At 55.4% G+C, this 14,708-nt stretch overlaps 1 protein-coding gene across 2 annotated transcripts in view; it reads right to left on the bottom strand.

Moving 5' to 3' along the window:
- Window positions 1-379: 379 nt before the first annotated feature.
- Window positions 380-14,708, bottom strand: part of LOC119861278 (phosphatidylinositol 3,4,5-trisphosphate 5-phosphatase 2-like) — a 30,955-nt gene continuing 16,626 nt past the window's right edge. Inside the window, exons 9-27 of one of the 2 annotated variants that reach the window (XM_043491827.1) lie at window positions 13,968-14,075; window positions 13,309-13,423; window positions 12,747-12,853; window positions 11,288-11,390; window positions 10,550-10,746; window positions 9,431-9,548; window positions 8,963-9,059; window positions 8,288-8,426; window positions 7,913-8,012; window positions 7,015-7,103; window positions 6,329-6,410; window positions 6,104-6,193; window positions 5,537-5,653; window positions 4,689-4,777; window positions 4,103-4,190; window positions 3,222-3,377; window positions 2,827-2,902; window positions 1,928-2,492; window positions 380-1,040 (exon numbers count right to left, since the gene is read on the bottom strand). In XM_043491827.1, the coding sequence (XP_043347762.1) occupies window positions 1,029-1,040; window positions 1,928-2,492; window positions 2,827-2,902; window positions 3,222-3,377; window positions 4,103-4,190; window positions 4,689-4,777; window positions 5,537-5,653; window positions 6,104-6,193; window positions 6,329-6,410; window positions 7,015-7,103; window positions 7,913-8,012; window positions 8,288-8,426; window positions 8,963-9,059; window positions 9,431-9,548; window positions 10,550-10,746; window positions 11,288-11,390; window positions 12,747-12,853; window positions 13,309-13,423; window positions 13,968-14,075 (2,448 nt within the window). In that variant the 3' untranslated portion in view covers window positions 380-1,028. The remainder of the gene's footprint in view (window positions 1,041-1,927; window positions 2,493-2,826; window positions 2,903-3,221; window positions 3,378-4,102; window positions 4,191-4,688; window positions 4,778-5,536; window positions 5,654-6,103; window positions 6,194-6,328; window positions 6,411-7,014; window positions 7,104-7,912; window positions 8,013-8,287; window positions 8,427-8,962; window positions 9,060-9,430; window positions 9,549-10,549; window positions 10,747-11,287; window positions 11,391-12,746; window positions 12,854-13,308; window positions 13,424-13,967; window positions 14,076-14,708) is intronic. The other variant, XM_043491828.1, reaches the window with a different exon arrangement.

Below are 14,708 nucleotides of genomic sequence, written 5' to 3'. Positions count from 1 at the left end.
CCCATTATGCTGCAGTGCTGGGGCTCTGTCCTCCATGTGATGTTTCAAAGTTCATTTCAGAGCCTAGAGAAATCAAGCCCTTGTGACCAAGCTACAACATACATCTGGTGCTCCAGCACCTGTGTGGGCAGAGACTGGGAGAGGTGCCCAGCTAGCCCAGGTTGTAGAGTCACTACTCACATCAGCTGTATCAGACTCAACAAGAAAAGTCTCAGCTCCAGTGCGATGTGGCCACATGGACTGTTGCTCCCACCTCCCCTGGCTCAGAGAGTATCATGCCTCTATGCAAGTGGAACAGGGCTCAGCATTAGGATCCATGCTCACCAGAGGAGAAGCCAAGCCCTTTCTGTGGCTCAAATAGGGTGACTAGACAGCAAATGTGAAAAATCAGGACAGTAATAGGAGCCTATGTAAGAAAAAGACCCAAATATCAGTACTGTCCCTATAAAATCAGGACATCTGGTCACGCTAGGCTCAAACAGGGAAGGAAGAAAAGTTAGTGCTGGAGTCTCAGCAACTGCTGGAGCTCCCCTGTTACGTTCTGGCTACCCTGAATTCCCAGTCACCCCTCCATGGAACCCGGCTAGACAGTTTGGGGTTGTGGCCAGTTTCACAAGGCTAAGCGTCCTTTTGGGTCCAGGCCTTTGGCAAAGCCTCAGCCAGATGCACAGGGCATTTCTGCAGCCACCGCTAGGGGAGATTATGCACAATGATATCGGAGTGACAATGAAGGTTGCAAAGGAAGGCAGCAAGGGGGATATTTCCAATCCAGAGGCTTAGCCCAGTGACACTGGATCTTGGCCCTGTCCCAGGGACAGAACGCCTTCAGCAGCTCTCCACCCCCCTGCACCAGGCAGCTGCCCAGAGGAGATCAGAAGGGCACAGAGGAGTCCGGATGCCAGATTCACTATAGGTTTGGTTTCAGACTGGGTCCCTGCTGCAGGGTCCTGGGGCTACTCTCGTGGAGCTTGGCTTGGATGAGCTTCCGATGAGTGGGGCTCAGCATACCAGTGTCCAGCAGGTCCTGGTCAGTGATATTTCTAGACAAGGGAGAGAAGGAGAGAAACTGAGGGAGAAGCCAGCAATGCAGCACAAGGCATGGAGGAAGGGGACTCAACCACCTATGACTATTGGACATGGAAGGACTATGGGACTCCACAGGTCATCTCCCCCTAGTCTCTGCCCTGTGCTCTGCATCCAGGGCTCAGCCAGGAGGCCCCAACTCTCCTCCTGCCCCACGCTGAACTCAGAGCTCTTGCCAGGATGTCTGGAGGCACACGAGCTGGACTGTCATACTCCAGTAAGGCACAGTGGTACACATGAGCCAATGAGCCCTCACACACCACTATCCTTGCGATACCTGAAGAACTACAGATCATCCCAGCCATTTTCATACAGCCCTTCCTCATACTGTTCCAGGCCCAAGCGACTCAGCCACATGCCAACACTCTGGGGTGATCACCACTGCCACAGGGCCACTAGGAAAGAAGAACCAGGATATGGCCCAACAGCATCACGCCAGGAGACTACAAAGCAATGACTCTAGCCCCAGCTCTGCTGAGTCTCCTGAATCCAGTCCTGTGCTATCCCTGCTCATCCCCAATCACAGCTCTGCTGAGGTGCCTCCATTGTGACCTGCAGCATCCTACTGTTCCATCCCCAGGCCTTTCCTGAGCCAGACTGACTGTGGTACCCAGTGTGGACAAGGGAACTAGGATGGGAGACCCCAAGCTCACTGATGCCCAATCAACACATTTACACGCAGGTCTCCAGAGATTTGTGCATTAACACCCTCCCTACACCTGGAGTTCCTTCAAGGCCCAGCACAAAGCCCTCGCCAGGCATGGGGTGTCTTGTCTTGATGCATCGTGTCTACCTGGCGCATGAGCCAGCTGGTGCTTTCCAGTGCGGGTTGCCTGGGACATACCTCTCCAGCACGGTTGAGTTGGCGAGTGTCCCGCTGGGACCCTGCCCCCTCCCAGCAGCTCTGCGGTGGTGGCTCCAGTGCGCTGCGGGTGTGGCGCAGCAGGTTCTTCCGGCCCTCTGGCTGGCTGGGGTCCAGGCAGCTTCCTCTCTTGGGGGGCTCTGTGTCCATGTCACTGAGGCACCAGGCCATGTGCAGGGCTGTGAGGGAACAGTCACCCGACGTCTGCGGGTGTCTCGTCAGAATGGCTGACTTGGGCCTCTTGTGCCTCCCAATCTGGGAGGGGCTGAGCTGGTGCCCATAGGAGATGGTCTCGGGCACAGAGTAGTGGGGGCTTCTCTGTAGCTGTTCCTTGGAGGAGGAGCAGGCTTGTGCTCCTGTCAGGCTCTGGAGCCTGCGGCATGGAGAATGGCCCAGGTGCCTGTCAGCCTGCCTGTCACTGGCCTGACTGTAAGAAGGCTCAGACAGTCTGGGACACTGTGCCCAGGTGTTGGGGACCCCCTCAAATATGAAATAGGCTGGATTGGTGTAACTGCTGGCTGAATCCAGGAGGCTGAGGGGCCGGCTCCTGAAATACACAAAAGTTGAGTGGGTGTTTTTGACCAGAAAGACAACTCCAACAGATAGATCATCCCAGCCCCCTGGGACAAACCCAACCCCAATTCCTAGCAGAGACAAACTGACGGACATCCCCAACACCATGACAGAGAGACAACCATGGCACTCTGAGGCAAATGGACCGACAATCCTAGAAGACAGACGGACAAGCAGCTACTTCACCGGCTCAGAGTGCACCCTCATTTGGAAACCGAACCGAACAACTCCCATCATGAGCCCTGGACTGGCAGCACCAAGTGTCCTAGCAGGTTAATGGCCAAGGCGCGGCATGCTAGCAGTGTTACCTGACGGCATGCAGAGCTGGCTTGGAGAGGGTCGGGAAATCGGACTCCATCTCGTCTGTCTCAAAGCTGATCCACTCTGCAAAGAAAAAAGACTGTAACGGTTAATGGGAATGCAGCAAAGGAAAGTGTTTCTACTGAACTGTCAGCCCGGATGGCGGGAACTCACAGCTGCTCCAGTCCCAGCCTCTCCCTGCTGGGAGCTCTAGAGGGAAGGGGCAAGAGGAATGGCTGCAGGGGAGCTCCCACTTATTCCAGGCCTGGCCTCTCCTGGTGCCTCCTGGGGCAGGAGAGATGGCTGCAGGGGAGCTCCCCCAAGCTACTCTGGGTTTTCCCTGGTCCCCATATGAAGCCCACATTTCTGAAGCAGCAGCAGTTCAGTGGCAAGGCTGTATTACCGTAGAGCCTCTCACGTGTGCTCCGCCTGTCCTTGGGGACTCGGACCTTCATCCAGCCACGCATGGAGCCTGTTTCTTCACCCCGGTGGAAGAGGAAAGTCTCAAACTGCTGGGCCAGGCTGCCAATCATAGATCTCATGGCAATGCAGCACTCACCTGCCCAGAGAGCACAGCATCACCTCAGAGGATGGGACACCCCACAGTCACTCAGGCATCCACCATCCGCAGCTAGCATCCTCCTCCTCCCACTCACACGTTCCCATGGAAAAGTACTAGGACCATGGACTGGTGGATGCCACACCACAATGTGACACCAACTAGGAGCATGGAGCTGTTCATATACACAGAGCTAGTGTCCACTGGGGGTGGGGGTGGCTTGTCCTGCCAAAACTCCAGATGTGCCCCTAGTTTCCCTGTAGCTTGGAGAAACCATTTTCTCCTGGGGGAGATGGGAGTCAGTCTCCATGGTCACCACATTCAGGCTACAGCACATGTCTTCAGGGAGGCACCAGCCTCTCCTTCCTGGGTCTGCTCTGATGGTCAGGGCCCTGCACTGTCTGCAGGCCTCCAGGTCCTCCCTCTGGATCCCAGGGGCAGCAGGGGCTGAAGGACAGTGCCCTGGACTGCTGTGAGGAGACCTGGCTGCTGTCCCTGGGTCTAGTCTCTTGCTCTCTGCTTCAGGAGGGGGCAGGTTAAGCCACAGGGGGACCTGGACCCTTCACGAATGTTGGTGTTCACACTGATCCCCCTGGTCCCCTGCTCTGGGCTGCTCCAGAACACAGGGAGCCCAGTAGGAATCACCTTAGCCCTCTGTGGGGTTCATGTGCCATCCTGGCCACTCCCTAACACTCCCCCTTTTAAGAGATGTGCGGGACACACACCATATGACTCGCAACTGTCCATGCCCTTGATGCTGAGGAGCAGGTGCTGGTCCAGCAGGTACTCCAGGTCCGACAGGATCGGGCTCAGCTGCACAGGGAGAGACAACAACTCTCAGAAGATCTGCAAACTGCCAATCCAGCCACAAAGCCTGAGTGCTGGGCTTAGGTACAGGGACATCACAGTGACCCCACTGTCCTGTAGTGCAAGGGAGAAAGCCCCAGTGTTCACCACTGGGTTCACTCTGTGTGCAAAAGAACTTACTCAGGAGATCAGCCAGGAAAAGAGAGCACCAGGGAGTCAGGACAGAGGGAGAAGGATGGGGTGCCCCAGGGGCAGGGCCCGGGGGAGAGAGGGATGGGTATGCCAGGGGAACAGGGGATGGGGGATGTGTTTCAGAGCTAGTGGGGTGGGAAGTCAGGGCCAGGGAAGGGGTGGAGGAGCCAGGGAGTCTAACAAAATCTACAGGCTGTCACTCCTTATAGTCTGCCTATGTCCTTCTCACCTGCCTCCCTTTTGTTGTGCTAGACACAGCCCATGCACACACCTGCAAGCCCGCACCCTCCCCACCCCCCTCACTGTGCTTACCACTGGCAGCTGTTTAGCTGACCAGCTGAGTTTGAGGAAGCCCGGGATGTCGCTGCTTTGGGAGCTGTTCTCCCCACTCCGTTGAGACTCTGGCAAGAAATTAAGAGAGAATTACAAGAGCAAAGCAGTGTCCTGCTGCCAACCTACCCACCCCTCTCTTCACCTGCTACCAGCCTCACACCTCTTCCCTGTAAGCTCCAGCCTCTCCTAGGCACCAACCACATTGCCATGGGAAAGGGGAGTGGACTCAATCCAGGACAAATCCCAGTTGTTTGCCATTGAGATAGAGCTGCCAGCTCCACTGCCCTCAGAAAAAAAATCCCAGTACAGGAACAGACTGCACAAAGATCACATCACCCACTGCTGAAATGCAGCCACCCCTGAGGTGAGATGTAGCAGCTGCTTATACCATGCACAGCAAGGGTGTACAACAGAACGAGAAGTTTAGAAGAGGCCCAATCCTAGTGAAACTAGAGGTTGTCACAATCTAACCCAAGTGTGACACCAGCGTTACACTTCAATTCTTACACAAAATGTCCTGGGATATGTAATGAGCGCAAAAGGCCCAAAGCTTAGCTGTCCGTCTCACTTGAAAAACAGCACTTCATGCAGCACAGCAGCCCGGGCCCTGAGGTCAGTAACGATTCTGGGGCGGCACCCCCTTCTGAGGAGCCCTCTGCAACACAGCGCCCCTTAGCACTGCACTGGGGCATTGGGGTCAGCACTGACTCAGTGAGGAAAGTCACCGGTGCTGCCCCCTGCAGCCCTAGGTTTTCCTTGCTGGTCTCCCTTCCGGGGGCTGGGCAGGCTTGGCATGTGGCCGGTAGAGATACCCAGGCTGCTCTCACCTTCCAGGCAGTAGGAGTAGAACTCAATGTAGCACTTGCTGCGGCTGGCTGTTTTCACAATCACCTCAATGCTGTCCCACTCGATGCAGGCCAGGGACTCGGGGCTGGAGCCAGGAGCTGCCAGCACGGAATGGCCAATCAGTGTATGCTGAAGGGGCCCCACCCTGTCCCCAGATCTGCCCCCTCAGATGGGCTGTTCCCGTGCTGGCTGATATGACCCCTTGAGGACCTGGGCAGGGTGTCAGATTGCTACTACCCCAAAAGTAGCAGGGAGGGGTCAGTCATAGCTCAGGTCTGTCTGCGGGGTCAGCAAAATGAGTTCCTTGGATCCTACTTCCCAGGCAAAGATTGACCTATTCATCTCCCCATTAACAATGCTAACCAGCACTGCTGGCTGGTAGCCCTGTGGCGACATGTGTTGGCCCTGAGAACACTGCAGTTTGAAAGTGATGGCAGAACCTACTCAGCACATACGGGGCTAGGACTGCAGCACTCCTGCCCTAGATCCACCAGGGGAGCAGGCCCTCCCCACCCTGTCCAGTGGCCAACGGGAGGCAGCGTCCTTACCCTTCCTAGGCACGTACTGAGACGTCACTCCCACCTCAAATGTGGCAAAGACAGGCGAGTGGTCACTGGTCACGATGTCATCAGTGCAGCCTGAAACACGGAAGAGGGAGCCTCGTCACTGCCACAGAAACCCACTGTTCCATGCCCCTGTTCCAGGCTGGGCCTTGAAGGTGCCAGGCTAATGGCCTTTGTGCTCCCAGGCAGCTCCCAGGGCTTCTCACTCACCATATGAGTTACAGAGCATGTGAGTCTCAGGGTGTGACTTCCACAGGATGCGATCGCACCACGAGGGAACATTGATTCTCACCTGCAACCAAGAGCAAAGAAGCTTTAGGTGCATGGCTGAGCCTGGTTTGAGCTGCTTGGATTTCCCTGCAACCTCCGACACTCCCAACACATCTCCCCTCCCAGCTGAACTAGGGAGGTTACTATCCTGTTCATTTCCAAGGGCAGGGTACCGCTCATCTCAGTGTCCCTGCAGGCGGTGGGTTTCCTGCTGCTCACTGTTCAGGGACAGCACAGATCACAGCACGAGATAGGCAGGGAGTGTAGGGTGAGGCAGTGTGGGCTGAGCACAGGGCTGGGAGCCAGGAACTCTCGAGCCCTAACCCTAGCCCTGCCATTGCCTCACTCTGGACTTCCTTGGTCCAGCTATTCCCTCGTGGCCACAGGTAGCCAGCACAAGCCAGAGGAGCTTCAGGGATCCAGCCTGAGAATAGGGATGGCTCAGAGCCACTGTGTCTTCATCCCTATCCTGAATGCAACTCAGCTGGAATACAGACTCGAGTCTGCTGGCCCAGTCCTATTCCCTCTCCCAGCAAGGTAGGACCATGGAGCACCTCACCTGGGACAGTCCCACATGGGAGGCCTGGCCAGATCCCAGCCCCTTCCCCTCGAGGCCAGAGACTCACCCCTGTGGTTTTGAACTTCTGCCAGACATAGCTGTCCCGGGAGCCCCGTTCATATCGGTACGTGGGAGGGAAGGAGATGTCTCCCTCACCTGGAAATGGAGCAAATAGGAAGACCTGGAGGCGAGACAGCGCCCAACACCCACAGCCCAGGGCAGGCAAATACTGCCCACAGAGCCCCTGGCAAGGCCAGAGAAACCCAGTCAGGTTATTCTATCAGACTAGAAAAACACCTCCTCCTCCCCCACTGACACACACAGATCTACTAGTGCCCCTCAGTCCTGAACTTCATCCCTGCTCTTGCTCTGCCAAAGCACTTCCACCCTGGCCTGTAGCTCCTCTGCTATCCAGCCCTGGGCCTCTCCTCAGCACAGTGAACTGTGCACAAACATCCCCTGGGGACTAAGCTGAGCCATCTACCTCACTGAGCTTACTACCTGAAACTGGGTTTCTTTTGTGCACCTCAAGGTTTCTTGTATATTTAGGCACTATGTAGCTGGGAGGTGACACTAGACTGTTCATGGCTGGGGTAGGACAGAGTGATGGTTTGGATGGGTGAATCTGTGGAGTCTAGGTGTGGGGGGTGTAGTGAAGCTCATTGGCCCATAGTTGCTATCTGCATCATGTCATGGGTTAAACCCAAAACACAGGTTAAAACTCAAACCCCAGCCTGGCTGTACTGTATCTGCTGCTTTTCGGGACCTGGGGGCTCTAGTCTCTCCGGCACATTTTGGCAGCAGTTGTAGAGCTTGTCCTGCCTTCAAGCATTGTTGAATTGTGAGTGCAGAAGGTGGCCAGGGGGCATGGTATACGGGAGCCTTGCTGGGGGCGAGGCTGCAGACGGGCAGGCAGTGCTCTGGGAGGGCAGTGTGGGCTCCCCATCTGTCCCCATCGCACTCACTAAATCGCAGGAACACCTTGTTCTTCTCACGCTCCAGGATGAGCTGGTCCACGGCCATCAGGGTCTCAAACTCCTTTTTGTTCACATGAGCTAAGATGTCCTGAGAGGGAAGAAGGGAAGGTCCATAAGCGCTAAGGTTTGCAGTGTTTTTCTGTACCCTTCCCCCAGCACGGGCTCCCACCACAGGAGTCCTCAGCGAAGACAAGGAGCTCCATGTTCACAGTCCACACCCATCCCCTGCATGCCTTTGGGGCTGGGCTGGGATGAGGGATTGAGCTGCCTGCCCCAAGAGTATTCCCACAGGTAGCCCATTCTCAAGAGCAGCTATGTGGAGCTCAGCAGCAGCCCAGGGCACAGATGGGACCAGTGTCCTACCTGGACCTCCATATCAAGGCGGTAATTGAGGTCTCCAAACCAGAAGAGGTGGGTGAAGCGCAGAGTGAGGTCAAAGCTGCTGAGTCTCTTGTCACCCAGGACCAGAGAGCGCAGAATATCACTGTAGTTCTGGTTCCGCCTGCACCGGATGAGGGTGGCACAAGGCAGAGCAAATCAGGGAGATCCCCCAGGACTCCACTGCCCTGCAAATCCGCAGGACCCCACCTGCCTCCACAGATCCCCCTGAGACCCAGTCACCCTGATCCTTACCTGCCCCCACAAGGCCCCCCTCCCTGTCCTCATCAATTCCCAGCCCCTACCTTCCAATTTGACAGTGATCAAAGTGACATTAACCCCAGCCCCTTCAAGCCAACACCTTGGCTTCTCCCCAGCCCTGCAGTAGGCTGGACAGTGTCCCAGCCCTGCACACATCTACTCCAGCCAGCTGGAAGAGCGCAGCCTTTGGGTGAGTATGTCCAGTCCAGTACCCAGGCTGTCTGGCCAAGGCGGGGAGGCTGAGATGAAGGCTGACTGTGGCTGAGGCAGAGGAAAGGCCAGGACGTGGTTAATCAATGCAGGAGGTGATGCACTGGCTATGGGGCGGCTGTGCTGGCATTCCCAGCCCCCTGAGGGTCTCATGTAGGCACAGGATTCAGGAAGCATCCCCCCAATCACCTTTGTGTCTTCTCGCTCCCCGAGGCCAGGTGGCAGTTCACAAACCCAAACGATGTCCCGTTGAAAAGGAAGGAGACGCCCACAGCCCCTTTGTTACCTGAGGAAACACACCAGGCATGGTCAGCCCTCAGCCTGGCATGTTCCCCTTGCTGGGGGCTCCGCACAGGACCTGGCTGTCCCCATATGCTCTGCTCCCCACTGGGACCTGAGACCTCCTCACCCCCTGGTATGGCCCCCAGAGCACTCCCCTCTGCCCCAGATACAACCCAAAGATTGCTCCCCAGCTCCTCTCCCCCTGCTCCAGATACAGACCCCAGACCACTCCCCTGCCCCTTCCCCAGATATGGCCCTGGAACATGTCCCTCCTCCCACCCCAACATGGCTCTTCGAACACTCCCCTGCCCCCCAGTGTTCTCCTCTCCTCTCCTCCCACTCCAGCCCCCAGATGCCCTTCCCCTTTTGCTACACCTAGTGTGTTTGCAATTCCTGTTTTCACACTTGACGTGTTCACATGACTGATCCGGCGTTCGTGCTCCGGTTTCACCAGCACCACAATCTTGATGCTCCAGAGGCACTGTAAGGCAACCTGCAATGAGATTGGGGAGGGAGTGAGACCACCCCAAGAAAGAGTAGGGGAATGAGAGCACACTGTCCTCTTCTGGAAATCAAGCTGCAATAGGCAACCCTCCAGCAGCTGGGCAAGGCATCCCTGAAGCCTTGTGTACAAACACCCCCTACCTGGGCCCAATGTCAGGTTTGGATTTGCAGCGTTTGCTGGGTCTGGCCTGAGCCAGACTCCATTAGCTCACTCCTGGGCTGTGGGCAAGGCCTATCTGAGCTCAGGCTGTGGGGAGATTTCTCAGGCCTTCGTCCCAGCTCTCTGGGCATGACCATGGCAATCCATGCCACAAGGCCCTAGCTGCAGAGGCCACAGCCTGAAAAATGGCACCACATAGATCAGAGAACATGTCCTGCCTAGGCAGGCACCAAGGAGGATGGCTAAGAGAGAATTCAATTCAACTGGAGAAATTACTCTCCCAATGGGGAGAGAGGGAGAGAGAAGCCAGGGCCGTGAGATACAGAGAAAAGGACACAAGTGAGAGGACGAGCTCGGCTTCCCTATCTCCCACTGGAAGCATCTGTGGGTCCCTGAACTGTTCTCCAATCCTTCAACCAACAGGTGGCAAGGGGGATGGTGAAGGAAGCAGAAAGGTGGGGTCAAACAAGCCACCAAAGTGTCTGAGCACCAGGTCCCAACAACAAGCTCCATTGTGGGAGGGCATCTTTCCTGCTTGTCAAGGGCTCTGGTAGTGTGTTGGATCCCTCTGGTTTTATCTTAGGCAGTTGTTTATGGGTGTAACAGCCCCAGGACAATTTGTTGCTGAGCGATCTACTTCCAAGAATAGTTGGATGTAGGTAAGTCTTTCCAATAGGCTCTTAACTGAGGGAGTGCTGGCAGGCACCGCTCCTTACAAAGCCAGAGAGGGAAGGTAAGGTAAGGGGAGCCAAGAGGAACAAGGGATACTAGGGGACATGGGTGCTGTCCCTCCCTCAGCATTGGGTGAATGGGGTGGCCTGGGCCCATACCACTCGGAAATCTATGGACATCAAGGTCTTCAGAGAGGCTCGCAGGAACTCCACCCATTCGCGGTCCCCCAGCGAGTTCTCCTGGGTGCCAATAACATAGATGTCATGTGGAATGCCGGCTGTGGTCTCATCCTGAGTCTGTCCCAACCCTCTCGATGTCAGCCAGGAAGCCATGGACCTGGGAGGTGGAGTACTGCCTGAGGGGAAACAAGAGATGGTATCAGATTGCTACATTTAATTGCCTCCCCATCCCTGCACCAACCCAAGCACATTGGTGGAATATCAAGTCCATGAATTGGAACCACGCTGGGTGAAGTGGGATTTGGTTACCTCTCATTCTGCGCCAGGCCCTGGGGGGTCTAATAGGTCCCCTGTCAAGGATAGAAAGTACCATGGCAGCTCTTGAGTCCAGTCAAGAGACCTCTTGTTTCTGAAGTTTGCTGCCATGTCCCACCACCACTGACCATATATCAGCAGCTCTATTTCCCAGCAAAAATACAAGGTGTGGCAGGTGCATCATGATATTGACCCACCATAGCGCAGACAAGCCCAGGTAGGGCCTGAGGGCGAGAGCTTCTCCAATCTTCTCACCCCACCAGGACTCAGCTAGGATCTCAGAACTCCTGGGCATCACTCCCTTTGGAAATCTGCAGAGATTTCAACTCCAGAACTATCCCTGGATTCACAACAAGAACCCGTGGTCATGCTGGAGGTCTCTGAGCTGTCCCTACTCCTTACCCATGTTCCATGTCCCAACGTACACAGAAATGAGGTCTGGCTCATCCAGATTGGAATGCTGGATCTTCATGAGCTGCAGAAGTTGACAAAAGGCCTCTCGCTTCTGCAAGAGAAGAACACGACTGTCTGCTTGGGTCCTGACACAGAAGGCAGAGTTCAAGAGAACATGGTGCCCAAGCTGAGCCACAGGTCTGTCCCCACAGATCTGCAGACTGGTGGTGGCCAATGTTTAACTACCAGTCTTCAGTGCAGGGCTCACCTGTATCACCCCGGAGCATCCCTAGTGGTGGACAATCCTGCTTTTAGCTGTAACCTCTGTGTCTAGTGATGATCAATGGATGTAACTGTCCTACGACTCCAAGAGCACAGGAGAAAGGGCCTCCAGGACCACAGTCAAGCTCACATGGGCATCATGGAAAGAGGCAATGAGAATAAAACTTGACAATGATTGGGCTGTCTGGTGTGGCAAGACCACTGTCAGTCGTGCTGACCAGCATTGTCTCATTCTGTCCTAGTTCTCCCCGTCTGTCTGTCCGCATTCACCTGTCATCTCTCGTCTTCACTTAATGTGAACTGTTTGGCACAGGGACTGTCTTTTCATGTTGTGTGGTGCAGTGCCTAGTACACTGGGGTTTGGGCCACTATAATAAACCCGCGGGGCCGCAAATCTCCAGGCTCCTACCAGCTAAGCAGTAGAGGGAGAGGAGGCCCCATGCTCCAGCAGAAAGCAATGGAGCACACTGCAACCTCACAGGCCAAGCCTCCTTGCTGAACAGTTTAGAGTCTAGGGTTAGTCTGTGATTAGCTCTCTTCAGTGCACCTCCCAGCATAGTATCTAGGTGATTCATATAAGTGCCATGGTCATCAGCTACTTGTAAACACACATGCGAGGCACACAGGGCAAAGCACAGGGCAAAGAAAAGCAAACAGACAGGGATTCAGGATACTGGATACCAATAAGCTAAGGGCCAGCTCTGCTGACTCACACCAGAGATGGAAAGCAGCGGTGCCTGAGAGGGCTCTCCCATACCAGCAGAGGGCAGTGCTGCACAGCCACATGAGCACCTGGCTCCGAGGGTGGGCTGAAGCCCCTTGTTCCCCTCTCTGGTTTCATGGTGATGTTCCACCTCCTGGGTGCTGAGGGGAAGCCCTCACCCACTTTTTCAACAATCCCTTTGGGGGGAACAGAATACCCTACATCTAAGTGTCACTCAGAGAGCTTGCTCTGAGGCCCCTGCACGTTCTACGCCAACATCCCCTCATTGCCCACATACAGCAGAGCATAAGCGGGTTTCTTACCAGCCAATTCTCAGAGGCCGGGCAGAGAGAGCCTGGATGCCAGCCCACAAGCAGGGCTAGTCTGCACCAGGAGCAAATACTGCCCTGTGGTCTGAGGCCTAGCCCTAGTCTTTTGCTGCAGTGAAGCTGACGGGAGCCCAGCCTGGGGAGGACCCCTTACCCGTGCGTTCTGGAAGATGAAGTCCCTGGTCAGGCTTCTGTGTTGGTCTCTGTCATACACCAGCCGCACTTTGCTCTGCATGCTCTGGTATTTAATCAGCTGCAAGACTGAAGACAGCCACACCAGCGACAGTGAGACACAGAACGGCACAACCCCCGAAAGCACAGCCAATACCCGCCTAAGGAAGGGCCCGGCTGCTGCCTCTCAGCATGACACAGAGGACTGTGGATACGGCTGCCCCTTACTCCCCCAGGATGCCACACTGCAGGAAGGCAGCCGGCACTGAGCTCACCAAGCGGAGCTCTTGTGTGCATCCAGCAGGCTCTGGCTTATTCCGCCTGTCCTTGGGATAACTGTTCAACAGATTACCCTGGATGAAGGAGCCCATCACCCTGGCTTCAGCCAGGCAGCCTAGTGATGGTCATGTTCCATTTGTGCCCCACAGAGTATTCTTGACCTCTCAGTGCTGCTTCTCCCATGGATCTACTTCCACAATGGGCCAATTACCCAACAACCTTCCAAGGCCTACGCCAAGTCAATGGAATGAAGGGGTTTCTCCTACTTTTGTCCTGAGAGATGGTCTCCTCTGGAGAGCTGCAGCCCCTCTTTGTGATGGCCATTGTACCAGACTCCACGTCCACTGTCAGGGAAGCCCTCTGTGTTTTGCCCACTTTCACCTGCAGCACAAGGAATTAGGTTATTGAGGCAGGTGCAACTAGGCTGGTTGCAACTGAGGGCAGCAGCAGGGAATGTATGCCCCTTTATCTCTGTATCTCCCTGGAGTGTACAGATGGGCCAGGGGCTACCCCTCTGCTGGAGGAGCACTGCTCACAAGAGCTCACTAGGCAGGTGGTGTTGCTGCTTGAAGGCTGACTTCCTCCACCCCTATGTCTGAACCCTAATGTATTGTGGCAGGTATAAACCAGCTCTTCTCACCCTAGCTCCCGCTATCCATTGGAGAACAGGAGAAGGGCAGCCCCACAAATTTCCTGCCCCTCCCTTCAGATTGGCTTTCTCAGCTGCCTGAAGGGGAAATCACACCCCATGTTGCCTCTCTTACAATCCCACTGCCCAGCTGGCCCATAAGCTGCAGGCCCCACATTATGTAGGGCCCAAGCTGATCATGCCCACCCTAGTCTCTGCCTGTGCTGGGAAATGCCATATCAAAGGCCCAAAAGGAGCAGTGCAGTGGAGCTCGCCACACCTAGGCGCCTCTCTCACCTCAAAGCTCTGCACAGCCATGGGTTTGGCAGCAGGTGGGTGCACCACAGCCACACTGGGAAGAGCCAGTTTGTGCTTGGTCACTGTTTCCTGCAGTGTCTTCAGCACCTACAGAGAAAGAGTCAGAGACAGGCAGGCAGGTCGTGAGCAACACAAATAGAGGAACCAGCTGCCCAAGGGAGAGGGTTTAAATCCAGTTGCCTTGCCAGCCGGTGAACTAGGGTCTAGTGGGAGCAGGAGATTCTAACATGTTGCTGGCTGCAGGGCATGGTTTGGCCTTCCTGCTAAGCACAACAAGTGGCAGGGGAACTTTGGAATTGGGTCCTGATGAGGTACCACTTGCTCGTTGTTCTGTGTCTGCACAGATTAAAGTGAAGGCAACACCACCTATTAGTCAGAGAGGGAAACTGGAGCTCTGGGTTCTGTTCCTGGCCCTGCCAGGGACTTGCTTGCAACCAGTCACCTCCTCTTTTGGTGCCTGAATTCACCCATCAGCTATTGGCACTATCTGGCATGTATTGACTGGCCAGTGCTGGAGCCATCAGGGTGAAGAACCCAGGCAACAGTCAGCAGAATGTGCTCCCTCCCGCCCAGTGCTCCTCTCACCCAGGGTGGGGACAAGGTGAACAGCTTGTGTTTGGGAGAGCCATACACAGACTGTGAGCTTCGCCATGGAGGCATTCAGAGTGATGGCTTGGCTACAAATCACAATGCCCTGCTCTAGGAAGGAGGCGATGACAC

Source organism: Dermochelys coriacea, chromosome 9 (assembly GCF_009764565.3).
Source record: "Dermochelys coriacea isolate rDerCor1 chromosome 9, rDerCor1.pri.v4, whole genome shotgun sequence".
Lineage (NCBI taxonomy): Eukaryota > Metazoa > Chordata > Testudines > Dermochelyidae > Dermochelys > Dermochelys coriacea.
This window is presented reverse-complemented; position numbering and strand designations above follow the sequence as displayed.